Source organism: Cornus florida, unplaced genomic scaffold (assembly GCF_030987335.1).
Source record: "Cornus florida cultivar Cherokee Brave unplaced genomic scaffold, ASM3098733v1 CherokeeBrave_3.0.0_Hap2_Chr06, whole genome shotgun sequence".
NCBI classification, from domain to species: Eukaryota; Viridiplantae; Streptophyta; class Magnoliopsida; order Cornales; family Cornaceae; genus Cornus; species Cornus florida.
In genome coordinates, this window is record NW_026775576.1 from 72,677,032 (window position 1) to 72,692,869 (window position 15,838).

The following is a 15,838-nucleotide window of genomic DNA, read 5'->3' on the forward strand; positions in this document are numbered from 1 at the left end:
TTACTTTAGTAGGCTCATATAATATTATCTCTATCTATTATATGTATGTATATACGAAAATCATAATACCCATTGGGCCTTGGAAATAAAACCAAATTAAGGCCCAATTGATGTCTTATTCTATTGTGTTATTATTATTATTTTTTTGTGTTGGGTTGGGAAAAGATAATTGTTAGTGGGCCATATAAATAGGAGTTTTTTTTTATTTTTTATTTTTATTTTAGTTTTTTTTTTTTTTTCGAATGGGTAAGCTTTTCTTCCTCACCTCTAATATATAACTAGGAGTTGCTAATTGGGTTAGAAGAAATTTAATTGAAAATTTGAACTAAATTTATTTAATTTTAAATTCAAGACACCCAGACTCAAAGTCAATGATGTGTTCTTGGCTTCAGTCCTCCATTCAAACTTTTGATTGGCCTCTGCTTTTACAAATATTTCAGAAGTTGAAGTTTTCGCCTCCGTGTGTGCTGTTATACTTGTGTGTTTACACTTTACACGTGTACGAAGGTATAGAAGTACAAGAATATGTATGTAATTTGGTTCCATTTTTTTTTTTTTTTTTTTTTTTTTGGCCATTGATAAGACACACACCCACACTTTGCTCTCACCCACTCTCTCTTTTGAAGACTCGGACCCTTATTATCTATTAAACTCAATTGAACAGTTGCAATTTTTTTTTAGTTCATCCGAGATTTTTTTTTTTCTTTTTTTTCAATATACACACACATCTAAACCCAAGCCAAACATCGGAAAATAATTAAAGAAAAAATATTTTACAAGTGAAAGCTTTTAAGATGAAAATTATTTTAGGTTAAAATAAACTGAGCCAAAAATCATACTTAATAATTATTCTATGATAATACCAATTACAATAACAAGCACATATAACATCCTAGATTGCTTGAAAGATCAGAAGGATTCTTCTATTTATCTTACATCAAATCCACAAACCCACTATTAAGAATCCATAACCACAAGTTCCGCAAGGGGTTAAAATAAACAAAAATAAAATTAAACGAAGGGGGAAAACAAGAATAAAATAAGCCAGAAGAGGGATGAAGGGAAAAATCATATAGTAAACTCCACAAATCAAAGCAAAATAACAACTTCTTAATGCAAGTATTGGTCGTATAAATAAGTAGGGCAATAGAGTCGTGGACGGCCATTTCGTCATCAACTGTTAGTTTTTGCACCCTCAAAGTGCCACTTGCAGGACCCTTCCCCTCTAACAATGTTTTTATCCGAATTATGAACCACAGCAGGCAGATTTCTGGGCGGCTTGACCACTGCTAGACGCCTGGTCTGGTTGGTTGATCCTAATTGTCTGAGGCTGCAACCACCAACCAAATATATAGATACAAAGACATTTGAAAATAGAAATATAAATCAGTGATCCCTTGAACAGCAGTTGGCTACACCTTTTCTCGATATAAGAAAAAGGATGGTGGAAGGAACTGAATATATACCTCAGCCTTGGAATCAGTTTCCGCCAGCCTCTTCTTTATATCCCTTCCTATTGAAAAGAAAACCTCCTCCACATTCATATTCGTCTTTGCACTCTGCAGCACATTATCTCACAGTAGTAAACAAAGAGAAACCGATGATTTCTAAAGGGATCCAATTGTGGTAGAAAATCTCTACTTACTGTTTCAAAGAACTTGATATTATACTCATCAGCAAGAGCTTGACCCTTGGAGGTGGGAACAGCCTGGGAAAACGAAAAAAGAACAACCTTGCTGGTTATGGATATGTGTTATGGAGATGGCAAATGAAAGGTAATAGTGCCTGTACATATGGATTGGCTATAAGGAATTAAGGAGGTAAAAAGTCTGTCACAATTCATCTTTTTCCCCATGGTGGGACGGGCATATATATGGGCTTGAACTGAAATTTTCAGTTATGCAGCAAAAAACACCATATGCTCCACATTCGAACCAACCAGATTTTGAAAAAGGAAAAAAGAAAAAGGAAATTGATGAAGGAAAGCAATTCCCATAAAGCCATAACTAAATAATCACAGGTCAACAGCCTACCCTCTTGCTTTCGTCCATGTCAGCTTTGTTACCCACCAGTATCTTGTTGACATTATCAGAAGCATGTTGTTCTATGTTGCGAATCCAGTTCCTAATGTCTGAACATGAAGAAAAGCTTAGCTCAATGAAGAAGTGGAAGAAAATTAAAAATTATTGAAGCAGCAAGTCCATAGAATATGGGTGAAGCTCTGTCCCATAAAAGCCAGGTGCAACTCCTACACCATCCAGCTCAATGGAACTACAGATCTGAATCATGAAAAACCAGTTCTAATGCTTACCATGGCCACCAAAAAAGAATAAATGCAAGCAGTACATGCTCAATTAAGAAAAGACCGATGAATCAAGTGGATGGAAATGGAAAATTATATAACCAATCAAACACGCATTGCAACATAAAGTTAAGATAGCAAAGATAGGATAAGATGAGTAGTTACTGTTGAAAGATGACTCATCTGTGACATCATATACCAGCAAGATACCCATGGCTCCTCGGTAGTAAGCTGCAAAATAGACAAGGTACTTGAAGTAAACTTCCGAACCAAGTTAAGACAATACAAAATACAGCTTAGGACCAAAAAATTAAAAACAGTAACCAAAAATTGGAATGGAACATCCGTAAGACCATAAATCGGTAAGTAAACATGTATAGGAAACAAGTAACCAACTGATATGAGATTGAAAGTTTATTTCTCTCCGCATCTGCATATCAACCTGATTATAGGATTCTAACAATCAAAGTTAATACATCATTCAGTGCTTTAGAGTCATAATTTTTACTAGTTTCATACCACACACCTGTTGTGATAGTCCGAAACCGCTCCTGACCAGCTGTATCCCAAATTTGCAACTTAATCCGTTTACCATCAAGCTCAATAGTTCTTATCTTGAAATCAATGCTGCCATATTAAGATATTACTGTATATTCAGAAACAATTTTCGAAAGTAGAAACATTAAACTCAGCCTCAAAAAATCAATGGGTCCTTGAACGTATTGCATATGAGTGCATACGAACATTAGTTCTGGAGCCACCAACAGACCTCCACCTAAGAGATTTTTCAAATACATTATTTTGTTTTAGCATGATAGGAAGACTGCATCCATCGACTTTTGAACATCTATCACTTCAATTAAAGTTTTTTAACCAGCAGATATATAGAGTAAAACTAGATGATAAATGACTTGATAATCATCTGATCATCGTTCATTTTTACATTGCATTAGGCAGGTCCAATTATTACTGACTATTTATAGTCCTCTTGGTATCCACATCCATACAGTATCATGCTGAGCAAATCTGAGATACGAAGGATCTAGGTTTTTCCACAATACAAACCCAATGGTCGTAATGAAACTTGTTGTGAAGGAACCATCTGAAAACCGCAAAAGCAGGCAACTCTTCCCCACACCTGCAAAGACATTTTATAAGAATGTAAAAATATATATAAATCACAAGTTCAGGCAGACTAAGAACCAAGTACTAACATGTCGATTAACACAATACACAGGTAAAAAACTTCAAATAAAAAAATTTTAAAAATAAAAAATCCCAAGAGTGCAAATGAATTCACACTATCACTTCCACATGGAAAATTAGAGAGAAGTGCTAGCAACACAAAAAGGAACTATAAAGGTTTCTTTGACAACTGACATGCAATTAGATTAATTAGAAGCAGATACTCTCTGGTGTTCGTGCTAAAAAATATGACAACTTCAACCTAGAATAAAATAAACAAATAAAAAATACTGTAGTTTTGCAAGCCAAAGAGACACGAAAAATGTTGGCCCTTTTATGAACAAGTAGAGCATTTACCGAGGAAAACAGAAACAAAACAAGAAGCAGATATTGCAAAAATATAAGCTATATTGAGGTGATCCACTGACCTAGGATGCAAATGAATTGAGTTGTCCATGAACAACTCGGGGACTCATTAAAATCTCGGTTGGGCTCGTTTATTAAATAAACCAGCTGGCTCAAACTCGATTTTTTAGCTCGTTTGACAAATGAGTCGATCCTGAACAATGTTAGGCTCGGCTCACTAGGCTCGTGAACATCATCTACTCATAGTTAGTGTTATTTTAGCACAAGATTAGTCCAATAAAAATGATACTTCCAAGCCTGCATTAAACCAATAAGCTCATTCCAATCATATATGTAAGCCCATATGTGAAAAGATATAGTAAACCAAATAACAAGCCCAACAAAAATGGCCCATGTTCCCTTCACTAATCCAACTAATGTCCATGCATCCACAATTAAGTAACCCTAATCTATCCCATTCTCATCTGTCGTAATCTCATGCCCCTAGCGTCACTGTCATCTCTACTTTCCCTAGTCACTCATTCAGGAAAAAAAAATAGTTTCCCCAGTCACTGACAACCGCCTTCTCCATCCAGTCCTTCAGTCTCTCATTCCTCTCTTTCCCCGATGATAACCATTAGTATTTTTCTTGAGGAGATGCAATGGACGGAAGGAGAACGGTTGACTACACATTGGCAAGTTCCTCCAACTTTCAAGTATGTATATATGTAATTCTATATATATATATATGTAATTCTATATATATGAATGGTTTGTTTGCATACGTGAAGCTTTGTGTATAATCTGTGCATGCCTTTGTACAGTATTTATAAACCTTTGTTAGTATACCTCTAACTTGAGATTGTATGTGTTGGGACAAATGAACTCAAGTTGAGTCGAGTCCAAGCTTGTTGGATTACTAATGAACCAAGCTCAAGCTCGGCTAGATCAAGATCGTTCAAACCTGAGCCGGGCCCAAGCACCTCCCTGGCTTTGGCAAGCAGAGCTTGAACATGTCAAAGCTCGGCTCAGTTCATTTGCATCCCTACACCGACCCATTGTGGCAAGAGCAATTATCGTTATGCAAAGCACATGTTGATGGAAGATCAAAGTAAAATAACACGGACAATGAACTATAAACTTACTATTACCCACACAATGCTCAAACAAAACACTAACACCATTCCCTGCAGTAATATGACAACACATCTTGAAAAACATAAATAAATAAATAAAAAGTCGCCTGAAGTATAACGATAAAAATGCCTTGAGCCAACTTTTATATGAAATATGGAACCAATTTTTGACTGATATGTGATACACGCGTATTTCAAATGCACAGAAGTGTACAACTTATGAGTATAATTGCACTCAATATATCATAAAATACGAGGAGAAACTAAATGTCGGGTGATAAAGCCGTCAAAATGAATAACCAACAACCCATTGTGCCATGCTGCCTCCAAACCAAAACACAACTAATATGAGGTTACCAACAATAATTTGCATCAATTCCAACTCACACACAATTATAGATCAAAACCATAGTAGTTGTTTCAAAATTTAAACAAACAAAGGGAATCTCTGCAAACTAGCTTTGATGAGGTTCATAATCCCAACTCCAGAGTAAAAGTCAGAATATAAAGTTCCAAACATACACTTATTATAAAAAAAATAAAATAAAAAAAAGGCAGCAATCATGGAACATAAAATCCAAACTATGTCAATTCCTATTGCGTTGCATCCATGTAATCATGTGTCAAGCATTAAGACTTATTACTAAATTGGAACTGGAAGGTGTCTCTATACAATTCCAAACCTCAGCCTTGGTCCTGAGCTTTTTCCAGAAGTATTATTTATCTATACTACATTCATCAATTGAGTATATATGTACTCCACACTCATAATATTTAACAACCTTTCAAAAAGTTTTGATAGATTACTAGCTGAAACGTAAAACACTTTAGTCCTTGATATTCTAGTTAGATGGTGATTACCTTAACATTAAAAGAACATATCTAATATAATGAAGCATGGACAAAGACACAGAATACGGACACGACATGATACGGATACAATGATTTCTTTAAAAAGAGAATACAGATACAGCAAGGACAAAAAAAATAAAAATAAAGGCAAACCCAGTGCACAAGGCTCCTACCATTGCGGCGTTTAAGGAGGGTTAGATGTTCACAGCCCTACCTCTGCATGTGGAGAGGCTGTTACAACAAGGACACAATAATATATATTATATAAACCTAGATACATAAAAAATAAATATATATGTATCTATGGATAAAAATTCAAATAGTAATTGTTTATGCTATATATATTGTTATTAACATTTCTTATTATAAACTTATGATGAACAAGATGAACTGAGAGTTATTTTGAATGGAAAAACTTTGAACTAAATTATTCATATCTATTAATACTTCTTTTTAGAAGAAATTTGAAACTGGTCTTAACAATTATACTATTAGAGTAAACCCCAAAGGGTTGGCTCAAGTAGGTAAGTCACTTGGCTTTCGTGCCTCAGGAAGCATCAAAAAATCTAAGGTTCGACTCCTCTTAAGTGCAAATATATATACCATAACAGTATCTTGGAAAAATTACATTTTAACGTTCAAAGCTAGATAAATATATCTTCTGAAGCTTCGAGGAGTATCATATGCGTGGTCAAAGTGTCTGCGAAGTATTGGATAATTGTCATATATATATATATATATATATATATATATATTAAAATTATGGACATAAGAAGTATTGGACATGTATCCGTCAGCATCCGAGGATACAGGTACGTCAACCTAACTGAAGTATCCATGCTTCATAGAACTGATTTTTTTAAGCAATCATATGTTGATATTTAGAAAAAAAATCTGATTGCCCTAACAAGTTCGGTGAACAGTTGAGTGTTAGATTTAATTAATGCCATATTTAAATTTTGATGTGTGCAAGAGAGAATTAATAATATAATAACAAATACATAGATCAGCTAACCGGCTGATTCCTCTTAAAAAAGTCAAACTTTGGTCTAATGTCTAAGGTAATTCAATAACAATACTCTGTTCATATTAGTTCATAAGCAACCGAGTTTGTGTTCAAGTTAGCTAACTTAACAATTCAACAACCTTAATGTTAATATGAACTATCACAAATATATAATAAAGCATTGAAAATTTCACAACTATATTGAAGCGATAACGACTCAAACAGTTCATGTGATCAAGTAACTTGCAGAATTACTAGTGCAGTGTTCAATGGAGTGATGCGACCACCAACATAATGCCAGTTAGTCATTTCTGAATAATCACATCCTATTTCTACTTCATATTTGTTTTGAAATTTAAAAGAAATTTTAGCATTGCTTGGTGGAGCTATCTTAAAGTATTTATAGAAAAACAAAAGTGATCAATCAATTTTTTTGCTGGCAAAAAAAAAAATAATAATTGAAAATTTTGTTTAAAGCATATTTGGTAAAATCCAATAAGAAGAAAAGCTAGCATAGACACCCAGGTTTTTACATCGAAAAGCACTAACATCTTGCTTTGACTGAGAAGCAAGTTCTTATTTTATTTTATTCATTTATTTTGTTTTGCTTTCTGACTGACCCTTGCCTCCCAAAAAAAAAATAAAAAATAAAAAAAAAGGAGTAAAAGAAAATATCTTAGAAGTTAGATCAGAATAAATGGTTTCGTAATAAGAATTCCTTATTTTTGATGCGATCTTCAGTTTATATTTGCAGAGGGTTTGTGTTTAATATGGTTTTGATGGGTATCAAGTAGCACTTAACTCTTTAACTAACATTAAAATCTAGAAACCCATACAGAAACTCTCCATCACAGCAGAACTACAATGCCATTACCCAATGTCGGGATGCTGAAAGAGGGAAACTGCATATAAACCTAACATTTGACACTACTTTTGCACAAAGTGGCTGCAATTAGACTCAAACCTATATTCCCTGGCTTGGTAGCCCAAACCTTTCACCATTGCACCAAGTGGTTCCTAATAATTAAACAAGTGAAGATAAAAGTTGTCTATTTCAAGCTGCTTCTATGTAAGCCACACAATTCACCACCAAAAGCATTACCCATCATACATAAAATTTAATCATTGCAAAATGTGAACTTAAGCTCAATCTGATGTACTAATGGACACATTAAAAAAAAATGCACAAAATTATTGCAAACCCAGATCTCAATAAGCAATTATATATCAGATCCAACAACTATATGAAGACATCAAATGTAACAAATAGACAAATCTAGAAATTGTACAAATTTTTGCCATTTGAAACCTAAATATGGACTCAATATAGGAGAAAATATAAAGTAGAATAGAAATCTAACCGCTGTCGCCAATGAGGAGGAGCTTTATTAAGTAATCGTAATCCGCACGAGCCCTAGCTGGTGGAGCGGCCATTATATATATAGAGAACAAATGTAAACACTGCAAAAACGAAACCGATCCGTCTCTGCGCCAAAAAAATGAAATTGTTAATATACATCCTCATAAACAGATGTATATATATGATCGATGCATGTAAAGGATTAGACATTTAGGCCAGAACAGGTCTGTATGTAGGGAGAAAGAGAGAGAGAGAGAGAGAGAGAGGACTCACCGTGAGTGGATTAGCAAGTCGTCGGCGACACGGGGACAGGAGATATTAGATACTCAGTAAGGATCTCCGCAGAGTTTGCTCTCTCCGCGTCTGATACGTGTTTACATCTCTCTACTTATTACTGCCATCCAACGACGGACAATTGACCGAGTCTGCTTGTACGCCCTAATACACTTGATTACACCTTTTCTTTTTCTCTTTTTCTAATTGGTTTGTTGAACCGTTGTAACATTTATTTATTTTTTATTATAAACGTATAATTTTTAGTTTTTACACCTTCACAAGTAACTAACTCATTTTTTTATTATTTTTTATTCCTCAAAATAATCTAGAAAGTGTAGCTTTGGTGGTTGTTGAACAATGGAACTTGCTTTGCAGTTGAGAAATAATATTTGTGAAGTTGAGAATGATGAGATACATAACCGTGAGTAAAAGAGATGTGATCATCTTTTCGAGAAGAAAATTAGGTTGGTGAGAATATTAAATAGAGTAGACTTAGTATGGATAGATTTATCAGAGTGTTGGAGAATCAGAGACGTTTGACTTAAACAAGGAAGACTATTTGTAAGAGATAGAGAGGGAGATTGGAAATAATATGGGATGAAGTGAAATGACATTTAGTAAAAAAATTGGAGAGGAAAGAATTGATTTGACCGACTTTATTCATATGGGATTAATACAAAAATAATGATAATAATGCGACCTCAACGTGAGAGAAACCTCGTCAATGCACAACCATCCTTATCAATCTCGTCAATGCACAACCATCCTTATCAATAAAATGTAAGCCAATAAGTTTGTTTAAATTGTATTCAAGGAGGAGAGGGTTCTTCCTTCTATTTGCCATATTGTTTTCTCGGAGAAGATTCAAACGACCACCTCTTTCGGACCTGTGATTATGGTGCAAGTGTTTGGGAAAATGGTTTGTCCATAATTGTAACATCTGCCGTCTTTCAATTCTTCTATTAGAAGAGAGTCACCTCAAGGGCTGTGATTGACAAATGCTATTTTAGTAGCTTTTCTTCTTTCTTTTTGTTTGTTTGTAGGTTTGGGGGACATTTCGTTTTGTACTTCTTTGTACCCTTTTTGTATTAATAAAAACAACACATTCAAGAAAGAAAAAATAAATAAAAAATTGTATTGAGTTAGTTGTGTAATCAATTCAGGCTATTTACTACATTCACAAATCCATATTGCCTGCTTGATGCCAAATTCGTGTGGTAGTCGACGACTTTAATCTTGAAGTTTGAGAAGTCTATTGGCTAAAAAAGTTACACGCTGATATACACCCACCTTTCACAAAGGAAGTCATTTAGATTTTATAGCTTTCACTATAATTTTTACCTGGATTTCCATTTGAATATAAATAAATTCAAACGTTGGTAAATGCCAGTGTCACAGATTTGAAACCCTTTCCATTTTCTGTACTGCAAATAGCTAAAACTTTTTAATGCATACCAGATGGTGATTTTCTGAGGTATGCCTACCACCTTGTGTATTCATGGCGTGAGTTGCATTAGGTCTTATCGACTAACGTTGTTGTTGACCTTGTCCCTTATGTATGTAGCACCATGGTTTTGACTCGCGGAGAGTCTTCTCGTCACATTGGGGTGGATGAGCAGGTTGGGGAACAGGTTGCGGACACTGGGCTCGCACGGGGTCCAGGGAGGCCCAGGGCTCAACCTCGTGGCGTGGATCCTAATCCATCTCGTCACATTGGGGTGGATGAGCAGGTTGGGGAACAGGTTGCGGACACTGGGCTCGCACGGGGTCCGGGGAGGCCCAGGGCTCAACCTCGTGGCGTGGATCCTAAACCACCACGAGCGCCGACTTATGATGCTCATCACCATTAGCGTCATTTATGCCAGCCTCACTTAATCATCAAAAGATTCAGAAGGCTCATGGTCCAAAACAATGAAATAACCAAGAAAATTTAAAACTCTGATAGAAAGTAATTTCCATTCACCAACAAAAACTTCCCCAACAAATACGAGAGAGAGAGAGAGAGAGAGAGAGAGCTCTTATGATTAATATTTAGAGCTCAATCGCGAGTTCCATTCACTAGATCAGAAAAGCAAAAGAGTAAGCTGTAGAAGTTGTCAAAGTGCATTTTCTATATAGGATTTACTCAATTCATGTCTAGACCAAATGCTCGCCCAATAATGCCCAAATGATCCGTATTAAACTCACACACCACAAATTAGGATCGATATTTCACCAAATTCTGTGTTACTTTAAGCAGGATTTAGACGGTCATTCACCCAATTGATAAATAAAATGCCACAAACCAACCGAATACCTTAGGTTGCCAAATACTAAATTTTGCACCCAACTGTGGAATTTAAACATGCAATGATCACCAAACATGCATGACATGTAAGAGTATAAGCTTGCATTATACTGGATAATTTATGTCTGGACATATCATTTAAAAAATAGAAGCTTACCCCTGTATGGTTGCGAACTAGTAAAGCATGTACATGCCATAGGCATGCTAAATAAGGAGAGAACTATCAAATAGGTAGCTGTTTGAAAAACCAAATATCTTCTGCTCTTCCAATGAAGGTAAACAAAATTAATAACATAATTTATGTTTTAAAGAAGCAGGTAATAAACTCTGCTAGCATTCAAACCAAAGCACGAATCAAATAGAACATTGAACTATCCTAATTGAAAACAAGTTCCGAAGTACATCAAAAACTTCCTCATAAGCAGAATAATGCAGAATCGTTCCTGGACAAACTCAGTCTAGTAAAAGAAACCAAGCACTTTACCACCAACATTCTTTCTCCTGGCCTCTTCATGATCCATGATGCCAGCAGAAGTCGTCAGCACAATGTATCCAAACTGCAAGTTTTCAACCAATAATGGTCATTGCAGGATTCCATACGTGTAACATCAGCCAAAAAATAAAAAATTGATGTAATATATTATGATTCCGGACATGCATCTAAATAAAGACAGAAGACAGAAGAATACATGGAAATGCAATCTTACGAGAACCATCAAGAAGAAAAATCTGATTAACCTGATCTGATGACCAATATCACCTAATACTGAACATCCCTAATCAAAAGACATATACTATAGACGGCCTTCTCAGTGCTCAGTAATCACTGTCCCAGCAGTTTCCTATAAAAATTAACAAGTAGTTTCATGTGTTCACCTGTCTCGAGGGGAGCAACCTTGCAGTCCATGGTTCAATCTCTTTGACACCCACATCAAATCGCGGACTGATAACCCCACATTTGTTTAGCCTTCCATTTAGTTCGACCACAATTTTCCCAGACCTGTGATCATCAACATACTCAAACTCCCCAATGTATCCTACAGGGAGGAATCAAGATGGCACAGACAATTAACAGGTATTGTAATTTACATTGGAAAAAAAAAAAAAAAAAAGGGAAATTTAAATCAACTTTAAAAAAGGTGAGATAATCTACAGTGGGAGTAGAGGACCATACCATGCTTTTGCATCACCAGAAGAAACTTGATGATCACTTTTGAGGATGGCCTAATCATGACCTGACGCTTTCCGCGCTTCTCAGCATTGTACATGCTCTTAAGAGCATCATTCAAAACACTAACTCTCATATTTGCTAAAAAGGTCGCAGGAAATTTAAGAAATGTATCAAATAAATATCTGATCTTATATTGTCCAGCGACAATAAGAAACATATAACAAGACAAATATATTATGGCAAACTGAACTTGCATCAATAATATAGGATAATATATTATGAAAAACCTTTGTTGCCATTATTCTGTTATACACATAGTTTGGTAAATTTATTAAAAAATGCACTGGCAAGAAATCACATTATCTAGTTTCTAAACATTCAGCATGATATAACACAGAAAAGCTTTAGCTATAAACCAAAAGTGGCGCATCACATCCGCTTGGTGATTCAAAATTAAAACCTCAATTTCTGCCATAACAATTTATTACATGCAGAGAAAGCCCTTTTCTAACACCAGGAGACAACCCCATTTGAAAAGAAAAACATTTCAACCACTACCACCATAACAATCACAAAGTAAAGAATTAGATATTGACACATTTAGAAAACTTTGTGTTATGAACTAACACACACACACACACACATATATATAAACCCTCCCAGCATCATATATCCACTGCATTATAATTTTATAAATCACCCTCAACGACTCAACCTACCCAACAGATCATTTTAATACATGGAGAGGTAGACTTTTTTTCTACCTGATATCCATAGCAATGGAATAAAAAAAAAACTTGCAAACAGTTCAAATGAAGCACAAATGTAGGTTTTTTTTTGAAACCCAATCGCAATTTAATTCCGAAGATCAACAACATAACATTCACTCCGTGAACATTGTAGATCAAAACGCATATACCGATTCACAAAGATAAAGCTGTTGGGTGAAGTAAAAAAGAAAAATCAATTCTAACGTTAGACTTAGCAAGTGTGAAAAACGGAGAAAACATGAGATGATCAAGATAAATCAAATGGAAATATCATATATATATACATACATATACATATGTATATAGATTAACACAAACATCTATGTCCAAAAACACAGAATCACAATTCATTTACAGGACAAACACGATTATAATCAGACAAATGGAAACTACGAGATCGGACAAATCAAATCGAACAGTGCTAACGAATATTGCATATCAGAACAAACAAAATGATTATGAATCAGAAGACTTCGATTAAACAGTGAATTGTTTACCACAGAGGTGAGATCTGCAGAAGCTGCTCTGAGGCTGTGCGGAGAGAAAGAGCTAGGGTTTTGAGAAGTGAGACGGAAAGAGGAAAACCCTAGCGCATATATTTATTTGGAGGCAGCCGAACTTCGAATGACCAAATTACCCTTGTGTAGGTCCATAATTTTTCCCTTCGTAATAGCCCATTTCGTACGGCCCTATCTGTGGTGTGACTCATTTCTTAAGGTGAGTTAAGACTTATTTTAATAGGCCCATTTCATTATTATTTTGGGTAAATTATAGGCCCATTTATATTTTTTCCCGAAGGTTGGCCCATTTGGATATTTGTTTTTTTTTAATGTAGCCCATTTGGATATTGCTTTGCCTACTAGGGTAATTTTTTATTTTTTATTTTTATTTTTTTTTAAGGGTCAATTCTATAATATAAAAATGTCACTCGAACCTAAAACTAGCTGTTTTTTTTTTTTTTTGAAACGAGTTGAGGTGCAGTAGTTGACTGGACATTTAAAGAGTTATGTCATGGTACATACTAAGAACTAAGAAAGTATGCAATAAATGTGTTGTGACTATGAAGGTTGAAGCCCAATTTTGGTACATTGGACAAGAAAAATAATTTGTTGTTCGAATTGGACCAACCCACTACCTCATTCACGTAACATCAATTCTAACTTAAACGAACTTTATTTTTTGTCAATCCTTATCTTTTCGACTGATTATTTATTCGGTCCTTTTTCTTTAGCGAAATCAATTCATTTAAAATAGATGATTAATATATTAATGAGAAAGAAGAAGAAATGTGTAAAATATGTCCTTGTTAATTTGGTTACAATGACAAAAAGCAAAAGAAAATAAAATAAAGGGAAAGTAAGGGGGAATTTATTTATTTTTACTAATAAGTCATTACCCTTTTCCTTTTTTCTTACTTTTGACCATTTTGAGATTTCTGTAATTTCTAATCCCATTAAAATATGGGAGAAATTAGTCTTTATCCTTTTATTTTACTCTTCTAATTTCCTTTCCGTTTATATTTTCCTTACTATAGTTGCAAAGCATAACATTCAATTTCTACATCTAAGCGATTTTCAAATGAACAATTCAAAGATCAATCCTTTTGCTCCCCATGAGTTTGCTATAGTTTCTGTAGCTATATTTCGATTTGGGAATGTCAAAAACTTTAAACTTTTCAATTGTCTCATATGCAGATGAAATTATGTACATTAAAATCATGTCGTTTTAATGCACAGTCGCGAAGCCCCAATACAAACGTTGGACTCCTTTTTAATTTGTGCATCAAAACGGCTCTATTTTGATGCACATAATGAGAATAGATTCCCCCGTATCCTCTCTACTACAAATACTCATTGAGGAGTGACAATAACAAAAAGATTGCATCATCAACTTGTCAAAAACTATTTACAGTGGCCTGCATGCATAATTTTAAAAAATGCAATCATATATGTGTTTGTGTTATTCATATTTTAAATTTGGGTATGTTTGAGGATTTCAGTACAACTTTGACTATTCCAAGAAGTCTTAGGGCCTGTTTGAGCATTGTTCTACCATGTTCTACTCCCTTCCCAACAGTGCAAAATTCTACTATTTTGGCCCAAAACGTGTTTGGCATGGCTTGTATTGTTTTAAACAGTGCTGGAACATTTGGCAAAAATGGGCCAATTGTTGGAACAAAAAATAGGTGTTCTTGCTTGTTCCCATACTGTATCGGCCCACATAATACTGTAGCGAGAAGAACAAAATACTCACTTTTGACCACAGCTATAAAAAATCGCAGAACACTTTGTAAGGTTCACGAAGCAAGCTGTTCCAGAGGCGAGTCATAGTGCTCTTCTTGTCACTACAGTGGGGTTGAATCAGATCTGAAGGTCGTCTTCTTCATTCTTTGGTGAGTTCCTCTGCTTCTTCTTCTGGTTTTCCTTGTGCTCTGTCTAACGTGGATTCCGTTGTTTGAAGATCGGGCTTCAAATCGACCATGTTTGTATGAAGATCTGACCTCCGTCTGTCTCACCTCTGCATTTTCCGGCGAAACCAAGCTTCGCTGCTGCTCTCTGCACTCTCGGTTTACCCAAGCTCTCTCTCTATTTCCTCTTCTCTCTCATCTTGGTATGTTGAGATTTCTTACAATTTTTTATGTTATTTCAGTTCATATTGATGAGAAAATTCTCAGAGCAAAAAAATAGGAGTTTGAGGTAACTTAATAAGTTTTATGAGTTTGGAAATTTTATGCACGATTTTAAAAGTTGAGGGAGCTTTTATGACTTTAACCCCTATTTTTTTTTTTTTTTTCAAACTAGAAACAAAATTTTTTTTTTTTCCTGAAGTGTGTTTACTAGTGATTAGAATTTGAAAATATGCTTGGTAACGAAAAATTTACTGCAAGATTTGTGGAAGCATGAATATGAAAATATGTTTGTTAAAAATTTATGCAAAATTGGAAAAAACAAAAAATGGCCGGTTAAAAAAAGTTCATTCAGAGGGTTTTTTTGGTATTGTTTTGGATTTGGACCTTTTTTCGGACAATAAACATGGTACTACTCAAATTGTAACAAAAATTATCAAATAGTGTTTTGCTTCCTTATAATAAAATACCCACATCGTACAAGAGACAAATCCATCGTCAAACAGGTCTTGAGAAATATCA

At 34.8% G+C, this 15,838-nt stretch overlaps 2 protein-coding genes across 2 annotated transcripts; both read right to left on the reverse strand.

Moving 5' to 3' along the window:
• Positions 1-822: 822 nt before the first annotated feature.
• Positions 823-8,604, reverse strand: LOC132312025 (ras-related protein RABE1c-like). The gene is made up of 9 exons (XM_059810235.1): positions 8,460-8,604; positions 8,188-8,312; positions 3,368-3,440; positions 2,829-2,929; positions 2,468-2,533; positions 2,034-2,131; positions 1,646-1,708; positions 1,467-1,559; positions 823-1,330 (listed from the first exon to the last, which is right to left on the reverse strand). The coding sequence occupies exons 2-9, from the start codon at positions 8,258-8,260 to the stop codon at positions 1,247-1,249; spliced, it is 651 nt and encodes a 216-aa protein (XP_059666218.1). The 5' UTR covers positions 8,261-8,312; positions 8,460-8,604; the 3' UTR covers positions 823-1,246.
• A 2,383-nt stretch (positions 8,605-10,987) lies between these two features.
• Positions 10,988-13,281, reverse strand: LOC132312026 (small ribosomal subunit protein uS8). The gene is made up of 4 exons (XM_059810236.1): positions 13,188-13,281; positions 11,924-12,058; positions 11,626-11,786; positions 10,988-11,306 (listed from the first exon to the last, which is right to left on the reverse strand). Exons 2-4 carry the CDS (start codon positions 12,051-12,053, stop codon positions 11,208-11,210), a joined length of 390 nt encoding a protein of 129 aa, XP_059666219.1. The 5' UTR covers positions 12,054-12,058; positions 13,188-13,281; the 3' UTR covers positions 10,988-11,207.
• Positions 13,282-15,838: the final 2,557 nt, after the last annotated feature.

Coding starts and splice junctions, on each gene's coding strand:
- LOC132312025 (XM_059810235.1), bottom strand. CDS start 8,260: ATGGCCGCTCCACCAGCTAGGGCTCGTGCGGATTACGATTACTTAATA. Junction 3,441..8,187: donor CCTCCTCATTGGCGACAGCG/GTTAGATTTCTA, acceptor ATGTCTTTGCAG/GTGTGGGGAAGAGTTGCCTG. Junction 1,709..2,033: donor ACATGGACGAAAGCAAGAGG/GTAGGCTGTTGA, acceptor TCGTTTTCCCAG/GCTGTTCCCACCTCCAAGGG.
- LOC132312026 (XM_059810236.1), bottom strand. CDS start 12,053: ATGAGAGTTAGTGTTTTGAATGATGCTCTTAAGAGCATGTACAATGCT. Junction 11,787..11,923: donor TCTGGTGATGCAAAAGCATG/GTATGGTCCTCT, acceptor TCCTCCCTGTAG/GATACATTGGGGAGTTTGAG. Junction 11,307..11,625: donor GGTTGCTCCCCTCGAGACAG/GTGAACACATGA, acceptor GAAAACTTGCAG/TTTGGATACATTGTGCTGAC.